The sequence below is a fragment of the Marmota monax genome, unplaced genomic scaffold, assembly GCF_021218885.2.
Source record: "Marmota monax isolate L192 unplaced genomic scaffold, Marmota_monax_Labrador192_F-V1.1 WCK01_AAM20220418_F8-fsc00045, whole genome shotgun sequence".
Lineage (NCBI taxonomy): Eukaryota > Metazoa > Chordata > Mammalia > Rodentia > Sciuridae > Marmota > Marmota monax.
In genome coordinates, this window is record NW_026692132.1 from 10,301,874 (window position 1) to 10,318,245 (window position 16,372).

Consider the following 16,372-nt stretch of genomic DNA (forward strand, 5'->3'; position numbering starts at 1 on the left):
TAATCAAGGAAGGTCAGTATTATGCTCATTTTATAAATGAGGAAACTAAATAAAAGTCTTCTTTAATTCTAATATGAGATGAATAATTCTTTCCGAGTAACTTGTATAACAAAAGACTATTTCTGTACTTTTATCTTAGATATAAATTAATTGAAATCAAGATATTAATAATAATGGCAAATATCTGGGGGAAGACGTAGAAAACTTAAAGAACAATAAATTATGCATTAATATCATATCACCTCTTTGTTCCTAAATTTTAAAAAAAATCAATGCTGTTAGATCCCACAATAATGAAAATGTTTAAATTTTATAAATGTATGTTTGGGCTTATTTATATTAATTGAAAACCAAAGAAAAAATTTTTCAAAAACTCTTCCAAGAATCCTTACAACACTGGCTTAAAACCTACTAATACATGATGTCTTACTGAAAAATATATTGATGTACTTGATCTGAGTGTAACCAGGACACAGAAATTTATTAATCTACCACCAAATTAAGAATCCTGAGTCTATCAGTATTCCTCTGCCCCATTCTAACCATCGTGTATGTTACACATCAGCCCATTTTGGAACTTTTCTAAAATCCATAAACATTTCTACCTTTGTACATTCCTCAAAAAGGGAAGTTATTCTCTTGGGCATCAGAATATTTCTAAAAGGCCACCATTCACATCTGAAAGTTATCCCTATTGTGAGTTTTTATAGCATTTAATCTGTACTCTTCTTTTAAAACAAACTTAGAATTGCAACCTTTAAAAGTTGCAGTTTGGTGTTTATCCTATATCTCTGAACAGTACTTTATCAAAAAAAAAGCTGTTATCATAATTATAATTAATTAAGCAAATTTATTAATTCATGAGATGCAGTTATTTTTCTGGGTCTCTACAAGGTAAAACAATCAGATATAATCAGCTACAGATTTAGAAAAATTCCTTCTTAGGACAATTCAAAGAGTGGCATAGCACCAAATATATATTATTAATATAAACTAGATAATATAAGGAACATAAGTGGTGATTAATTTTCTCTTATAAACATACCATTGTCAACAGTGTTGTATTTTTTGTAGTTTTTATTTTTGTATATTTCAAAGAACTCTTCTAAGATAAGAAATAATAGATTTTTAACAATAAAAATGGCTGTCTGCATTTAATAAATGTTAATTTGGTTCTGAAATGCCTTGATAAAAAATTATGGTAAAGGTTTATAGTATCCAAATTATATTTATATGTCTTATATACTTATTTACCACATAGCAACCACTAACATGTTTTCTATCATACAAATTTTCCTGTTTCTATAATTCCATGCAAAAGAACTCACACAGTATGCAATATTTGCATCTAGCTTTATTCACTTAGAATAATGCTTCTGAGTCATCCTCATGTTATTTCTATTTCTCTCGGTTACCAACTTAAAAGTGGGATTATTGGGTTATATGGGAAGTTTATATTAAACATTACACAAAACTGCCAAATTTTTTAAGAGGCTGCACCGTTTTGAACTTCCTCCTGCAATTATCAGAGTTCTAGACACTCCACATCCTTATCATCACTTCATTTTATCAATCTTTCAATATTATCCGTTCTAGTGGATGTGTAATGGCATCTCGCTAGGTATTTTATTTTACATTTCCTTCATGACTAATGATGTTGAGCATGTTTTCATGTTATTACTCCATCTTGTGTCCTCTTTTGTGGAAGTGTCCATTCAAATCTTTTGCTCTTTGTTAAAATGAAATTTTTGTTTTAGGATTATAAAGTTGTAACACTTTTCATGTATTCTGGATAAAAATCCTTTATCATATGTGTGTTTTGGAAATATTTTCTCCAAGTCTGTGGTTTGCCTTTTTATTTCAGAATTTACTTAAAAAGAGAATTTTTTTAATTTTGAGGAAATCTAAAATCAATTTCTCTTTTTCTATTTTAGCATCACAAATAAGTCCTTGCCTCACCCAAGCATAAAGAGTTTTGCCTAAGTTTTCTTCTAAGTTTTTATAATTTAGTGCTATAGACTGAGGTCTATGATCCATTTCAAGTGATTTTTGTATAAGTTACAAGATAAAAATATGAAGTTTTTTCTCTATATATGAAGTTTTTTCTCTATATATGAATATCCAAATATCACACTAATTTCAAGAAAGACTATCCATTCCCTTTTTATTTGTCATTTCTGAATGAAATTAATTGAATCTGTACAAATAACTCTACTTCCGGTTTCCATACCATTCCATCAACCTCTATGCCTAACATTAAACCAATATTACACTTTCTTAAATAATACTTTAAATCTATACTGAGTTTTGAAATCTTAAGTCCTCCAACTTTGCTATTTTTAAGATTTTGTGCCATATCCTTTTTCATTAAGATACATACATTAATGTGAAAAATATTACATTTTAATATGAGGCATTAGACTAGTGGCTAATGGACATGAGTAAGCATATTTGGGAAAAAGTCAAGGAAATAAAACAGACAGAAATTAATGATATACATTACATATAACTAATGACAAAAGTCTAATATGATGTGTAAGTTTTGTCTTAAATAATTAGCTATATTATATTGCCATAATCTAAAGAAATAAATTAAAAAAAGGAAAATTGCGAATTAACTTTTCCAACCTGTTTCAACTTGCAATGTTCATAGGCCTTCCAAAAAGACATGTTTAACAGATACTTGAATATATTACTGAAATATTTGGTCTAAGAAATATTTGCCCAAAAGAATGAAAAGATGAATTTGGTAATAGTCATATGTGGTTGGTAGTACAAAGCAATATAAGGGAAAAACCATCCTGAGAGAATATGTACACATAAAAGAACACTTAACTCATATACTTGTTGATTGATTATATCATCTTCTGAGAAGTGTCTGTTCAGGTCTTTGGCCCATTTATTGATTGGGTTATTTGGGGTTTTTTTGTTTTTGGGGGGTTTTTTTGTTTTTGTTTTTGTTTTGGTGTCTAGTTTTTTGAGTTCTTTATATACCATAGTGATTAGTGATCTATCTGATGTGTGAGGGGTAAAGATTTGCTCCCAAGATGTAGGCTCTCTGTTCACCTCACAGATTATTTCTTTTGCTGAGAAAAAACTTTTAGTTTGACTTCATCCCATTTATTGATTCTTGATTTTAATTCTTGCGCCAAAGGAGTTTTATTAAGGAAGTTGGGACCTAATCCCACATGATGGAGATTAGGGCCTACTTTTTCTTCTAATAGACACAGGGTCTCTAGTTGTATTCCTAAGTCCTTGATCCATTTTGGCTGAGTTTTGTGCATGGTGAGAGATGGGGGTTTAATCTCATTTTACTGCATATGGATTTTCAGTTTTCCCAGTACCGTTTGTTGAAGAGGCTGTCTTTTCTCCAATGCATGTTTCTGGCATCTTTGTCTAATATAATTGTAGTTTTGTGGGTTAGTCTCTGTGTCCTCTATTCTGTACCATTTGTCTACCCATCTGTTTTGGTGCCAATATCATGCTGTTTTTGTTACTATTGCTCTGTAGTATACTTTAAGGTGTGGTATAGTGATGCCACCTGATTTAGTCTTCCTGCTAAAAATTGCTTTAGTTATTCTTGGTTTCTTATTTTTCCAGATAATTTCATGAGAAATGCAAATCAAAACTACTCTAAGATACCATCTCACTCCAGTCAGAATGGCAGCTATTATGAAGACAAATAACAATAAGTATTGGTGAGGATATGTGGGAAAAGTTATACTCATACACTGCTGGTGGGACTTCAAATTGGTACAGCCAATATGGAAAACAGTATGGAGATTTCTTGGAAAAATTGGGAATGAAACCACCATTTGACCCAGCTGTCCCTCTCCTCGGTCTATACCCAAAGGACTTAAAAACAGCATATTACAGGGACACAGCCACATCAATGTTTATGGCAGCACAATTCACAATAGATAAACTGTGGAACCAACATAATACCCTTCAATAGGTGAATAGATGAAAAAACAAAATGTGGTATATACACAATGGAATATTACTCAGCAATAAAAGAGAATAAAATCATGGCATTTGCAGGTAAATACTGGATTAGAGAAGATAATGCTAAGTGAATTTAGCCAATCCCAAAAAACCAAATGCCAAATGTTTTCTCTGATATAAGGAGGCTAATTCATAGTGGGGTAGGGAGAGAGAGCATGGGAGAAATAGATAAACTCTAGATAGGGCAGAGGGGTGGGAGGGGAAGGGAGAGGGTATGGGGTTAGAAATGATGGTGAAATATGATGGTCATTATTATCCAAAGTACATGTATGAAGACATGAATTGGTGTGAATATACTTTGTATACAACCAGAAATATGAAAAAATGTGCTCTATATGTGTAATAAGAATTGTAATGCATTTTGCTATTACATATAAATTTTAAAAAATTAATTTAAAAAAAAGAATACTCAACTCAAAGTGGATCAAAGACTTAGGCACTAGAACAGAGATCCTGCACCTAATAGAAGAAAAAGTAGGCCCAAATCTTCACTATATCAGCCTAGGATCTGACTTACTTAAAAAGGCTCCTAAAGCAAAGGAAGTAAAATATAGAATCAATAAATGGGAGAGAATCAAACTAAAAAGCTTTTTTCTCAGCAAAGTAAAAAATCTAGAACAAAAAGAGTGAGCCTACAGAGTGGAGAAAATCTTTACCACATCACCTCAGGTAGAGTATTAATCTCCTGGATATACAAAGAATTCAAAAAACGCAACACCAAAAACACAAATAACCCAATCAATAAATGGGCTAAGGAACTGAACAGATACTTTACATAAGAAAAAATACAATCCATCAACAAATACATGAAAAAATGTTCAATATCTCAAGCAATTAGAGAAATGCAAATCAAAATTACACTAAGATTTCAACTCACTCCAGTCAGAATGCAATTATCAAAAATACAAACAACAATAAATATGGGCAAGGATGTGTGGAAAAATGTGCACTCATACATTGCTGATGGGATGGCAAATTGGTACAACCATTATGGAAAGTAGTAATGAAGATTCCTCAGAAACTTGGAATGGAATCACCATTTGACCCAGCTATTCCACTCCTAAGATATACCCAAAGAATTTAAAATCAGCATATTACAGTGACATAGCCACATTAATATTTATAGCAGCTCAACTCACAACAGTTGAACTTTGGAACCAACCTAGGTATCCTTCAACAGATGAATGGATAAAAAAATTGTAGTGTATACACATAATGGAATATTACTCAGCCTTAAAGAAGAATGAAATTATGGCATTTGCTGGTAAATTAATGGAGTTGGAAAATATCATGCTAAGCAAAATAAGCCAATCCCAATAAACCAAAGGCCAAATGTTTTTTCTGATATGCAGATGCTAACTCACAATAGGTGGGGGGGTGCTAGGGAAGAATAGAGGTACTTTGGATTAGACAGAGAAGAGTAAAGGGAGGGAAGGGGATATAGGAGTAGGAAGAATAATAGAATGAATTAGACATTATTACCCTATGTACATAAATGACTATACAACCGATAGGATTCTACATCATGTACAACCAGAAGAATGAGAAATTATATTTCATTTATGTATGATGTATCATAGTGCATTCTAATGTCACATATAACTAATTAGAACAAATAAAAAATGATTGAAAAGAAACCAAATAATAAAAAAATATGGAAAAACAAGAATACCTGGGGAAAAAACTGAAAAATCTCCTTTGAAAGTATTTGACAAAAGAAAATGATGGCTAAAAGAAAGATATGATTAAAATATAAAATATCACACAATAAAGACATTTTATAAATTTTGAGAGTATGGAAAACTTTCAAATTCTAAAGGAGAGAATTTTAAGAAAATAAAAAGAGATCAACTTAGCTGTCAGAACATTAAAAAAAAGAAAAATCAATTACAGACAACTCCATACCAATTTAAAATAAAAAAGAGTTTAGATAAATAAACATAAATGAGGAGACAAGGGTATGATTCTAAACAATAAAGAAAAATAGTATGCTCTTCTGTAGAAGATCAAGTATACAATACAATCAGTCTAACTCCGTATTTTGCACTTCTGCACTCAAACATTACCTGCATTGACACTGTGATTTCTTGAAGGGCAGCATCTGCTTCATCTTGCTTAGTTTTAAGTAATATGCTTTGTTCACCAGCTCTTCTGTTCAGTTCATCCACAAGAGCTTTGGCCTCATTTAGTTTAGATACACCCGCCTACATTAATAAAATATTGATGGCAATATTAAAAACAAAAGTTTATACACACACAGCAAATAAATCCTTATAAAGAAAGAATCAAGCAAGCATGTAAATGGTACATGAGAAACAGTACAAATGGCTTTAGATTTTTTCTTTTTGCTAATTATAATGATTTATTAAACATCATACTTATTAACTTGTAGTAAAAAAAAAAAAAAAAAAACTCCACCAAGTTTTAAGGAAAAACAGTTAAAGTTAAACATATCAACATATATTAGACAGCTTAAACAACTGATTAAACACTGGTCATTCAATGTATTAGATGGGAAAAAAACTAGAAAGCAAGGGAAAATTCAGAAAACCTTTTCCAATTTTTAGTCTCACTGGGCAAAAGAACTCAAAGGTTACTCTTTTTTGTAGTGGAACTGACTTGTTTCTGTTTGCCTCACATATGGCTCTAGGAGACTATAATTCACCTGTACTTTGGGTAGTCATTTGACCCAGACCTAGCCATTATAGTATCTCTCCATTGCCCATTAATCCAAGGAAGGACAGGAAAAATATCCTTTTCTCCTATAATATGAGTTAGGTTTTTATCATCTAATAAATCAAAAGATTTGGAGAGAAAGTCATGGAAAAAAAATTTAACCAATATTTACTGATGACTTAACAAAAAAGACAGGTATCCTGCTAGGTTATTCTCATATTAATTTAACTAATATGCACACATACAACTGTCTATGACCTAATTAAACAGCAATTCAACAAGTTTAAATAATTTACCAAAAACAATGTCAAGAACTAAATCGAGATATTAACCCTCCCAAAATCATGTATACTTTAGTGGCCTACCATAAATGAAAGTGAATCATTAAAAAAAAGGACAAAGATAATTATTTAAATTTATATGGATCCTAGTTTATTATACTAATAGAGAGAAGCTAAAACTTGGGAGAGAAGATGCTGTCTGACAGTTGCAGAGGCTGGCATTCATTTAATTTAAAACTTAAAGAAATATAGAAAGAAACTGTTCAGAATGTAATAAGAGAAATGACATGGATAAGAACATTCCTTTATAAAATGTAATTTCAATCTCAAATGTAATTTTCAATTTTCTTCAAAAATATAATTTTAATTTCATAATTTCCAAGATTATGCTATATATAATAACCTTTGAAAAGGAATTACTCAATGTCTAAAAATATTTCATAGAAAAAGACTTAACGACAACAATATCAAAACCGTCAAAAGTACATAAATACTATCCAGTAAAGTAAGAAATAATAAAAATACATAATAATAAAAAATTCAAACAATTATATTATAATCTACTGGGCAATATAGGCAGGGAGATGGAATTCTTTTTTCAAAGCTTTTAAAACAGTACATTATTTATTTATACTAAATATTTGCCACAGGGAACATGGTATTGTAACTTGTGTAATACTTGACTTCCTAAAAATGATAAAATAATTTAAAATCAAAATCAAATAACGATAAAGATAAAAGCATTGGATATAACCAATTTTGTACCTGCAAATGACTTTGTCTTTTTAATAATTCCTTTTTCTTGCTGCTACTAATGGCAGAATATACACGTAAAAAGGTCATATATCGACTTGGTGTAGCTCCATATGCTTTACAGGACTCATGGATTAGTAAAAATGACTTTAGAAAGTCAGGATCAACTAAAAAAAGATAGAAAATATAATTACTTATATGTTTGATTCATTAAAAATTACAAAAATAATATTTACTTTGTATTAGATAACTCCACTTTAAAATTATAATTATGCAATATAATCTTTGCACAGGCATTCCAAGATATCTATTCCCAGTGCCCATCTTCCTTAAGAATTATCTACTTTAAGTGGTCTTTATCTTCTGCTGTTATAAATTTTCCCTCAACATTTTTAGTGCTGCAAGAAAAAGAAATCTGCATGGTCTTTTAACATAAAAGAATTGGAAATATATAACACATGTAACTGAAAAAGGAGCTAAATACAAGACACCAAACCAAATATCTATTCACTCCCATTTGATACAGAGGGAAACAAGATTTCAAAAGCCAAAAAGTTGAGAATAAGTTTACATTAGATTCAATACATTCAGGATCAAACACATTACTTCTCTTTCACTGACTTAATTTCCCTCTGTATTCTCTACTGGAGTTAATAAAAATCAACTTTCAATGAATTCTCCAAGCCAGAATCTTGTCAGACATCCCTGACTTCTTTAATTCTTCCTTGTATGTCACAATCATTAACAATCAAGTCCAATATAGATAACCACCTAATATCCCCAAATCCATTCTTTCCCTCCATTCTTACCTCTGCCTTTGTTCGGAATTTTTATTATGTCTCTCTTAGATTATTGCAATGGACTTCTAAAGTTGTCTCATTGCCTTCAGTTTTCTCCTATACCAATCTATTTTCTAATAACTGAAGAAAGGGATGGACCCAGAGATTCCTGTTTCTAAAACAAGACTCTGGTTATATCCCTATTAAAATCTCTCAATATCACCCATAAATTATAATACAAAATTGGCATAATATGGAAGGCTCTTCATTACCTGATCCTGCCAATATTTTACTCTTCATCTAGTGCTCTACTATTTACACATCCTATGTTTCAATCCTTTAGGCTATTCATAGTTCCACAAAAATGCCTATATTACTTCTCTAAACCTTTTCAATATTATAGTTAATAAAATATTGTATCCATACTCAAAAGAAAAAAAATTTTTCTGAGTTTAAATTGAGTTCTATGACATTTCTAAATGATAAGCTAGTATCAAAAGTTTAGATTACTAGTCAGGAACTCTAAAAATATAATTGGGACCTTCAGACTACTCAGTCAAAAAAGAATGGGTATGGAACAGAAAAAATAGCATTTCATAAATAAAAATCAGATAAAATTGGTTTCATAAAAATACTACCTGAATTTTTTTTCTTTTCTTCTTTTCCTTTTTTGTCACTATATTTCTCTTCACCATCTGTTTCACTGAATAACATTTCAGGTATCTAAAACACATACAACAATTTTTTAAAACTCAAAAGTCAGGGCTCAGGATGTGGCTCATGATAGAGTGCATGCCTAGATGTGAGAGGCCCTGGGTGCAATCCCCAGCACTCAAATCAGTATGAAAAAGTTTAAGTAGGTCCAAAATCAAAGGTTAAATAACCTTAACACAAAAAGACAGCATCAACTGCATTTTTTTTTCTTATAGACAAAGAGAAGTCATTATTTTCTAGACATTATAACACGTATCAACCATTAAATGGTTGCAAACTAATGGCACACAGGGAAAAGCTCCAACATATCGCTTAAAAATTATTAGACAGTATAAAATAAAAGGTATTAAAATTTGGATAGAATTTAAAAATACCATTTATGATTATAAAAGTAATAAAAATACTTTATTTGGCATCAAAGAAATAAAATGCTGTCATAGCACAACAGGGTACAGAAGATTCTTAGCATTCATAAATAAGAAATAACTCAAAGTGAATGAAAATAATTTCATGTTTAATAATTTCATAAATGACAATTCTAAAAATTTTTTCTAGCTATGGCTGAGTTTTTTGCCAACATCACAATTAAGCAAATGAAGTTTTATAAACAAATACCCTATTATTAAAGAAAATATGATAACCTAGTAAGAATATCACTTTAGACTATACTATATAAACGAAAATAGTTTTCTGGCGAAAAATATAAAAGCTCTGAAATATCAGGAAAAATAGCTTGAATTTCTTTCACAGGTATGGCAGACATTGATAGCAAAAGAAACACAAGTAACCCAGGTAATTAAGCAAAAAAAAAAAAATGTCATTTTTTTAAATTTTTTTAAACTGAATAAAACATAATCAAAAGATCCTCTATTTAACACAGAGATTAAAAGGTGCTATTTTTCTTAAGCTAGAGTTATGTTTTTTTTTCAACCATCTTCACTGATTTCTGACCAGTTAAGCCTCTATGAGAATATTTTACTCCTGACTCCTCAATTTTTCTTATACCTTATTAGAATCTATGAGAAAATCCTATTGTTTCTACCACAAAACATATCCAAAATCCCAACTACTTCTTATACCTCCCCACTAGACCCATAGCTCAAGCCACCATTTTCTTTCATCTAGATTACTATAATAATTGTGTGTAATTGCTTCCTTTCCTTCCTACAATCTACTTTCAACCCAGAAATCAGAGTAATTCTATTAAAACATGACCCAAAACATTTTTTTCTCAGAAACTTCTAATTGTAAATTTTCAGGAAATCCTAAAAATCCTTATGACTTACAAAACCCTAACCTAACTGGTCTCCTCTTACTTCTCTGTCATCATCTCCCATTACCTTCCCCCTCCATCACTACTCTCTAGGTAAAGACTTCTTGCTGATCCTAAAAATCATCAGGAATACTGTCATCACAGAAAGCTTTCCACAGTTTTCTGTGGCAAGAAGGTAAAAAATCCATAAGGGCAGGGATCTTTGTATCCTCCCCTCTGCTGTATCTTCAGTGTACAGAACATTTCTTCTTTTTTTTGTAAATAAATTTTTATTGTTTTTTTTAAACATTTATTTTTTAGGTGTAGATGGACACAACACAATGACTTTATTTGTATATGGTGCTGAGAATCAAACTAGGTCCCACTTGTGCTAGGCGAGTGCTCTACCACTGAGCCACAATCCCAGCCCTACATTACTTCTTCTTAATGAATGAATGCCTCTACTCATGTGGTATCCTCAGATTAAAATACCTTTCCTCTCCTTATGTACTTATGGAAATATAGCAAAAATACCATCTCACCTATAAAACTTTGTCTATTTTCTCATATTACAATCTTTGCTGAATCACAACTGGTATTTCTGTCTGTATTCTATTATAGTCTATATAATTTCTATTAGAATCTGTATATCTACTATAATAAATAAAGAAATGAATAATTGGAAATAGTCAAAGAACAATGCTAAAAATTATTATTTATTTAAATGAAGCAAATTAAGAGTCTTCTAGCAAAGAAAGTGCTATGAGTTCACACTTTAAATTCTTCCCCCTCCAAATGTATAGCATAGCATGACACGTTTCTTTTTAAAAAAAAAAAAAGGATTATATTTTTAATTGGTAAAATTCTTGATTTTTTTAAAATTCTAGGCTAGCCTACAATAGGCTAAAAAATTAAAGGCATAAAAAATTAAAGTATAATTATCCTTATGGTTCTTAATTGAATATACAATTCTCAGCCTAAAATTATATTCTCAGCTAAACTATAATATAAAAAGAAAAAGAAAACAGAGATATCTTCAAACATAAGAAAAATGTTCAGTGCCATAATTAAGATAATGTTAAAACAAAAACCAAAGACAAGTAGTAAAATCAATAACTTCAAAACATGAGTTATTTTCATTTTCATGTTTAAATGTTAAACTTACTTTCTTCATACTGCTATCTGACCAGCCCTCCATCCACAACACCTGGCATTTCTTATGCAAAGCTGGATTACTTTCACAATTTATTATAAAGTTTAAATTTGCAGAATCCATTATCAATACAATATGCAAATTTTGTTGAATTCCTGAAAGATATATTAAAAAATTATAATTATTGTCAATTACAAGAATAATAATAGAATCAGGAATTCTACATGTGATCTAGTTTCATGATATTCAAATTTTCTAACATACTATTTTTGGAGCTGTTTTTCTTTCTTTTTCTTTTTTCTTTTTTATTTTTTTTTTGAGGTGGGGGGGTCCGGGATTGAATTCAGGGGAACTTGACAAAAAATACAAAATATTTTTGTATTTTATTTAGAGATAGGGTCCCACTGAGTTGCTTAGCACTTCCTTTGCTCAGGCTGGTTTTAAACTCATGATCCTCCTGCCTCAGCCTCCTGAGCCACTGGGATTACAGGCATGCACCACCTCACCTGGCTAGGAGCTGTTTTTCTTAAAAAACAAATAGTTATGAAATAATACCATGATACAAAATTTGGTTAAAAAATTCTTTGTGTGTATTTCTGTGTGCATGCTAAGGCAAAAGATGCAGAGGGCTGGGGATGTAGTTCAGTGGCAGAGTGACTACATAACATATGAGGTCCTGGGTTCAATCCCCAGCACTGCCAAAATAAGAAAGGAAGGAAGGAAGGAAGGGAGGGAGGGAGGGAGGGAAGGAGGGAGGAAAGGAAGGAAGGAAGAAAGAAAGGAAGGAAGGAAGGAAGGAAGGAAGGGAGGGAGGGAGGGAAGGAAGGAGGAAAGGAAGGAAGGGAGGGAGGGAAGGAAGGAAAGAAAGGAAGGAATAAATATTGATTGATTCAGGAAGATATCCTTAAAGGACAGAGGTATAGTAATGTCTGGATGGTGTGATTATTCCCTCATTTTTTATTTATTTCAATTTTAGATTTCTGTAGTACACATAAAACTGCTTCTATATTAATAAAAAGATACTAACCCATAACAAGGGAAGGTGGGAAGAGGAAGAATAGAAGTCCATTGGATTATAGAAAGAGGAATGAAAGGGGGAGAGATGAAAGGAATAGGAAAGACAGTAGAATTAACCAAACATAACTTTCCTATCCTTGTATATGAATATATGACCAGGCTAACTCAATATCATGTACAACCACAGAATATGATCCTAATTAGAATAAGTTATACTCCACGTATACACAATATGTCAAAATACACTCTATTATCATGTATATCTAAAAAGAACAAAGAAAAAATTAAAATTTAACAAATTATAAAGTCTGGCACAATCTAAATATTCAACTGCTTTCTAAGATTAGGAATACTAAAGTAATAATAATTTCACCACATGAAAACAAAGTAGGAAAATATTCCAAAGAAATATTTTTTTCTTTGCTAAAATTTTCATCATTCCCCTTTGCTAAAATTAATCTAAGGTGATTTCATCATGGGCTAGCTTATATACTATTTATATGCTACTTTCTAAAAGTTCCAGAAAAAAAGAAAAAGGTGTAAATTAAATGGTATTTATTTCATATGAAACAGAATTTAAGTTGATTACTGAATTCTATGTCACTTACTATATGTGAAGTAATTGAAGATTGGTCCAAAAAAACCATCCTGTGAAGCTTGATCCTTAAGAGGCAATAGCAAGGGCTCTAATTCTTCAAGAGTATAGAGTCCAGGAACTTCACCTACAGAAAAATATTAAATGTCTTTTTTCACTTTGGTTGCAATACACTAATTCAAAACACATTTTACATATACAGTGCTTTTCAATTTTTGTATTAAATAATCAGTCTTTATTGGATCCTTCCCTTCAAAAATATATAAAACCTATCACATCTACATGACTCCATACCCACATCTATAACCTTCATTTGATCGAATTCTAACTCCTAATAAAGACATTCAAGAGAGTTCCTGGGCTGAGGATTGAGTTCAGTGGGAGAGAACTTGCCAAGCATGTGCCAGGCCCTGGACTGGCCCCCAGCACCACAAACAGAGAGACAGAGAGAAGGCAAGCAAGGGATAGATCTCATAATATACCCATCTATTTGCCTTTTCAGGTTTTTTTCTCCTTCTCACTCATAAGAACTTGTTTTCTAATGTGCTTGTAAATACAACAAAATATTTCCCTTTCTAGAATGTATAACTAGTCCTGTGCCCTTTATCCATCCCTAAATGATTGTTTATGCTTCAAGACTCCACTTCATCAACTGCTATGTCCATAAGCCTTTTCTATTTACCCAAATACTAAGTAAAACCCTCTTATCTCTCTCATGTGCTATCCAAACACACCACTGTTTAGCATTTATCACATCATTTGAAAATGAATTACTTTCCTCACCACCTTAATTACTCTAATTCTCAAAGGACAAATATTTTAAAACATTCCATATTAAATCCTAGGGAATTCTTAGTGTATATCAGGAACTTAAATATTTGTTACTAAATGAATTAATGAACTTAGACTAAACATCAAGGGACCTATTCCATGGCCTTCTACTAGGCAATAGAATGATGAAAGGCAAATCAAAGTTGGCTAACACTATAGGCAGGCCCAGACCATTCTTAATAAATATCTGTTAAGCCAATAACTCAAAAGAAACTAAGATTAAGTGAAAATTCCTTTCTATACATCCAAAACCTTACATTCATGTAGGGCCCATAACAATCCAATTCCTACATTTCTTTGAATTCAACTAAAAGGTACCAGACCTACCCCTACCCACAAAACATATATACTCACACACATGCACACATAAGTCTGTTTTATATGACATTCTTTAAATTTCAGTTATGGCAGAATATTTTTTTTTTTGGGGGGGGGGGGGATACCAGGGATTGAACTCAGAGGCACTCGACCATTCACCCACATCCCCTGCTATATTTTATTTAGATACAGGGTCTCACTGAGTTGCATAGCACCTCACATGATGAGGCTGGCTTTTAACTCTTGATCCTCCTCCACTGCCTCCAGAGCCACTGGGATTACAGGCGTGCACCACTACAGTGAGGCAGCCACATCAAAACAAAAAAAAAAAAAAAACCACACTGCCTGGTGACAGAATACTTTGATGTGTTAAATTTAGCATACTATACACTTTAGGGAACAAAAAATTGAAATAGAAGAAAAGAGAGATGGATTTATTGAATACTTTCTCTGAAAAGAAACTACCAAAATTTAATTGTTGTTTTTGCAGTTACATCTTTTTTGTTTTTAATTTTTTTAGTTATTGACAGACTTTTATTTTATTTCATTTATTGATACGCAGTGCTGAGAATTGAAACCAGTGCCTCACATATACAAAGCAAGTGCTCTACCACTGAGCCACAACCCCAGACCCTTGCAGTTATATCTTGATAATAAAGATCAACTTACCAGCCAGGTGAGATGGTGCATACCTGTAATGATACCAGCAGCTCGGGAGGCTGAGGCAAGAGTATCACAAATTTAAAGTCTGCCTGAGAAACTTAGCAAGGGCCTGAGCAACGCAGGAGTGTCCTGTCTCAAATTAAAAAATAAACAGGGCTTGGGGCTGGGGATGTGGCTCAAGCGGTAGCACGCTTGCCTGGCATGTGTGCGACCTGGGTTCCATCCTCAGCACCACATACAAACAAAGATGTTGTGTCCACCGAAAACTAAAAAATAAATATTAAAAAAAAATTCTCTCTCTCTCTCTCTTAAAAAAAAAATTAAATTAAAAAAAAATAATAAACAGGGCTTGGGATGTGACTCAATAGTTAAGTGTCCCTGGGTTCAATCCCCCACAAACAAAAAAATAATAATTAGAACAATTTATCTTAAAACAGTAATAATTGGAATAATGCTTATCTGAATGTTTATTCCTTCTCCTCTTTACTCTCCCTCTCTCTATCACATACACACACATACACATTCACAAACTGTGTATCTGGGCTATCAATTTATATCAGCAAAATGAACTGAACAAGGTCTCCACCTAGTGATGTTAAACAATAGGCAGGAATGTGGGGTTTTTTGTTGTTTTGATGTGGCTGCCTCACTGTAATATGCTGATTTTAAATCCTTTGGGTATAGACCAAGGAGTTGTTCTTAACTATTTCCTTTGCTGTGAAGAAGCTTTTTAGTTTGAATTCATCCCATTTATTATTCTTGATTTTACTTCTTGTGCTTCAGGAGTCTTATTGAGAAAGTTGGTTCTGAAGTCAACATGATGAGAAGGTGGGCTAACATTTTCTTCTAGTAGGTACAGGGTCCAATGCCCACATCCTTGATCCATTTTGAGTTCAGTTTTATGCAAGGTGAAAGATAAAAGTTAAATTTCATTATGCTACATGTGGACTTCCAGTTTTCCCAGCACCATTTGTTGAAAAGGTTATCTTTTCTCCAGTGTATATTTATGGTGCCTTTGTCTAGTATGAGATAACTGGATTTCTGTAGGGTTTTCTCTCTGTCTTCTATTCCATTATCTTCATGTCTGTTTTGGTACCAATACCATACTGTTGGAATGTGTTCCTTAAAAATCCAAAGACAAGCCTGGTACGGAGGCCCACTCTTATAATCTCAGTGACTCTGGAGGCATGAAACCATGGCAGAAGGGCTACTCAAAAATCAGGTTGTAGAGCATCAACTAGGAGGCCTTAATGAACAAATGCTATCCCTCCCCAGAGGGTCTTTTTTTTTTTTATGGTTTTAGGATGGTAGCAAAGAATTAGGTTTTCTTTCTTT

General features: G+C 32.0%; 1 protein-coding gene across 5 annotated transcripts in view; it reads right to left on the reverse strand.

The window, feature by feature from the left end:
- The window catches only part of Dync2h1 (dynein cytoplasmic 2 heavy chain 1), a 381,051-nt gene that overhangs the window by 273,394 nt on the left and 91,285 nt on the right, over window positions 1–16,372 (reverse strand). For all 5 annotated transcript variants that reach the window (XM_058586626.1, XM_046466604.2, XM_046466597.2 and 2 more), the window contains exons 51-55: window positions 13,239–13,352; window positions 11,626–11,768; window positions 9,133–9,217; window positions 7,728–7,882; window positions 6,072–6,209 (exon numbers count right to left, since the gene is read on the reverse strand). In XM_058586626.1, the coding sequence (XP_058442609.1) occupies window positions 6,072–6,209; window positions 7,728–7,882; window positions 9,133–9,217; window positions 11,626–11,768; window positions 13,239–13,352 (635 nt within the window). The remainder of the gene's footprint in view (window positions 1–6,071; window positions 6,210–7,727; window positions 7,883–9,132; window positions 9,218–11,625; window positions 11,769–13,238; window positions 13,353–16,372) is intronic.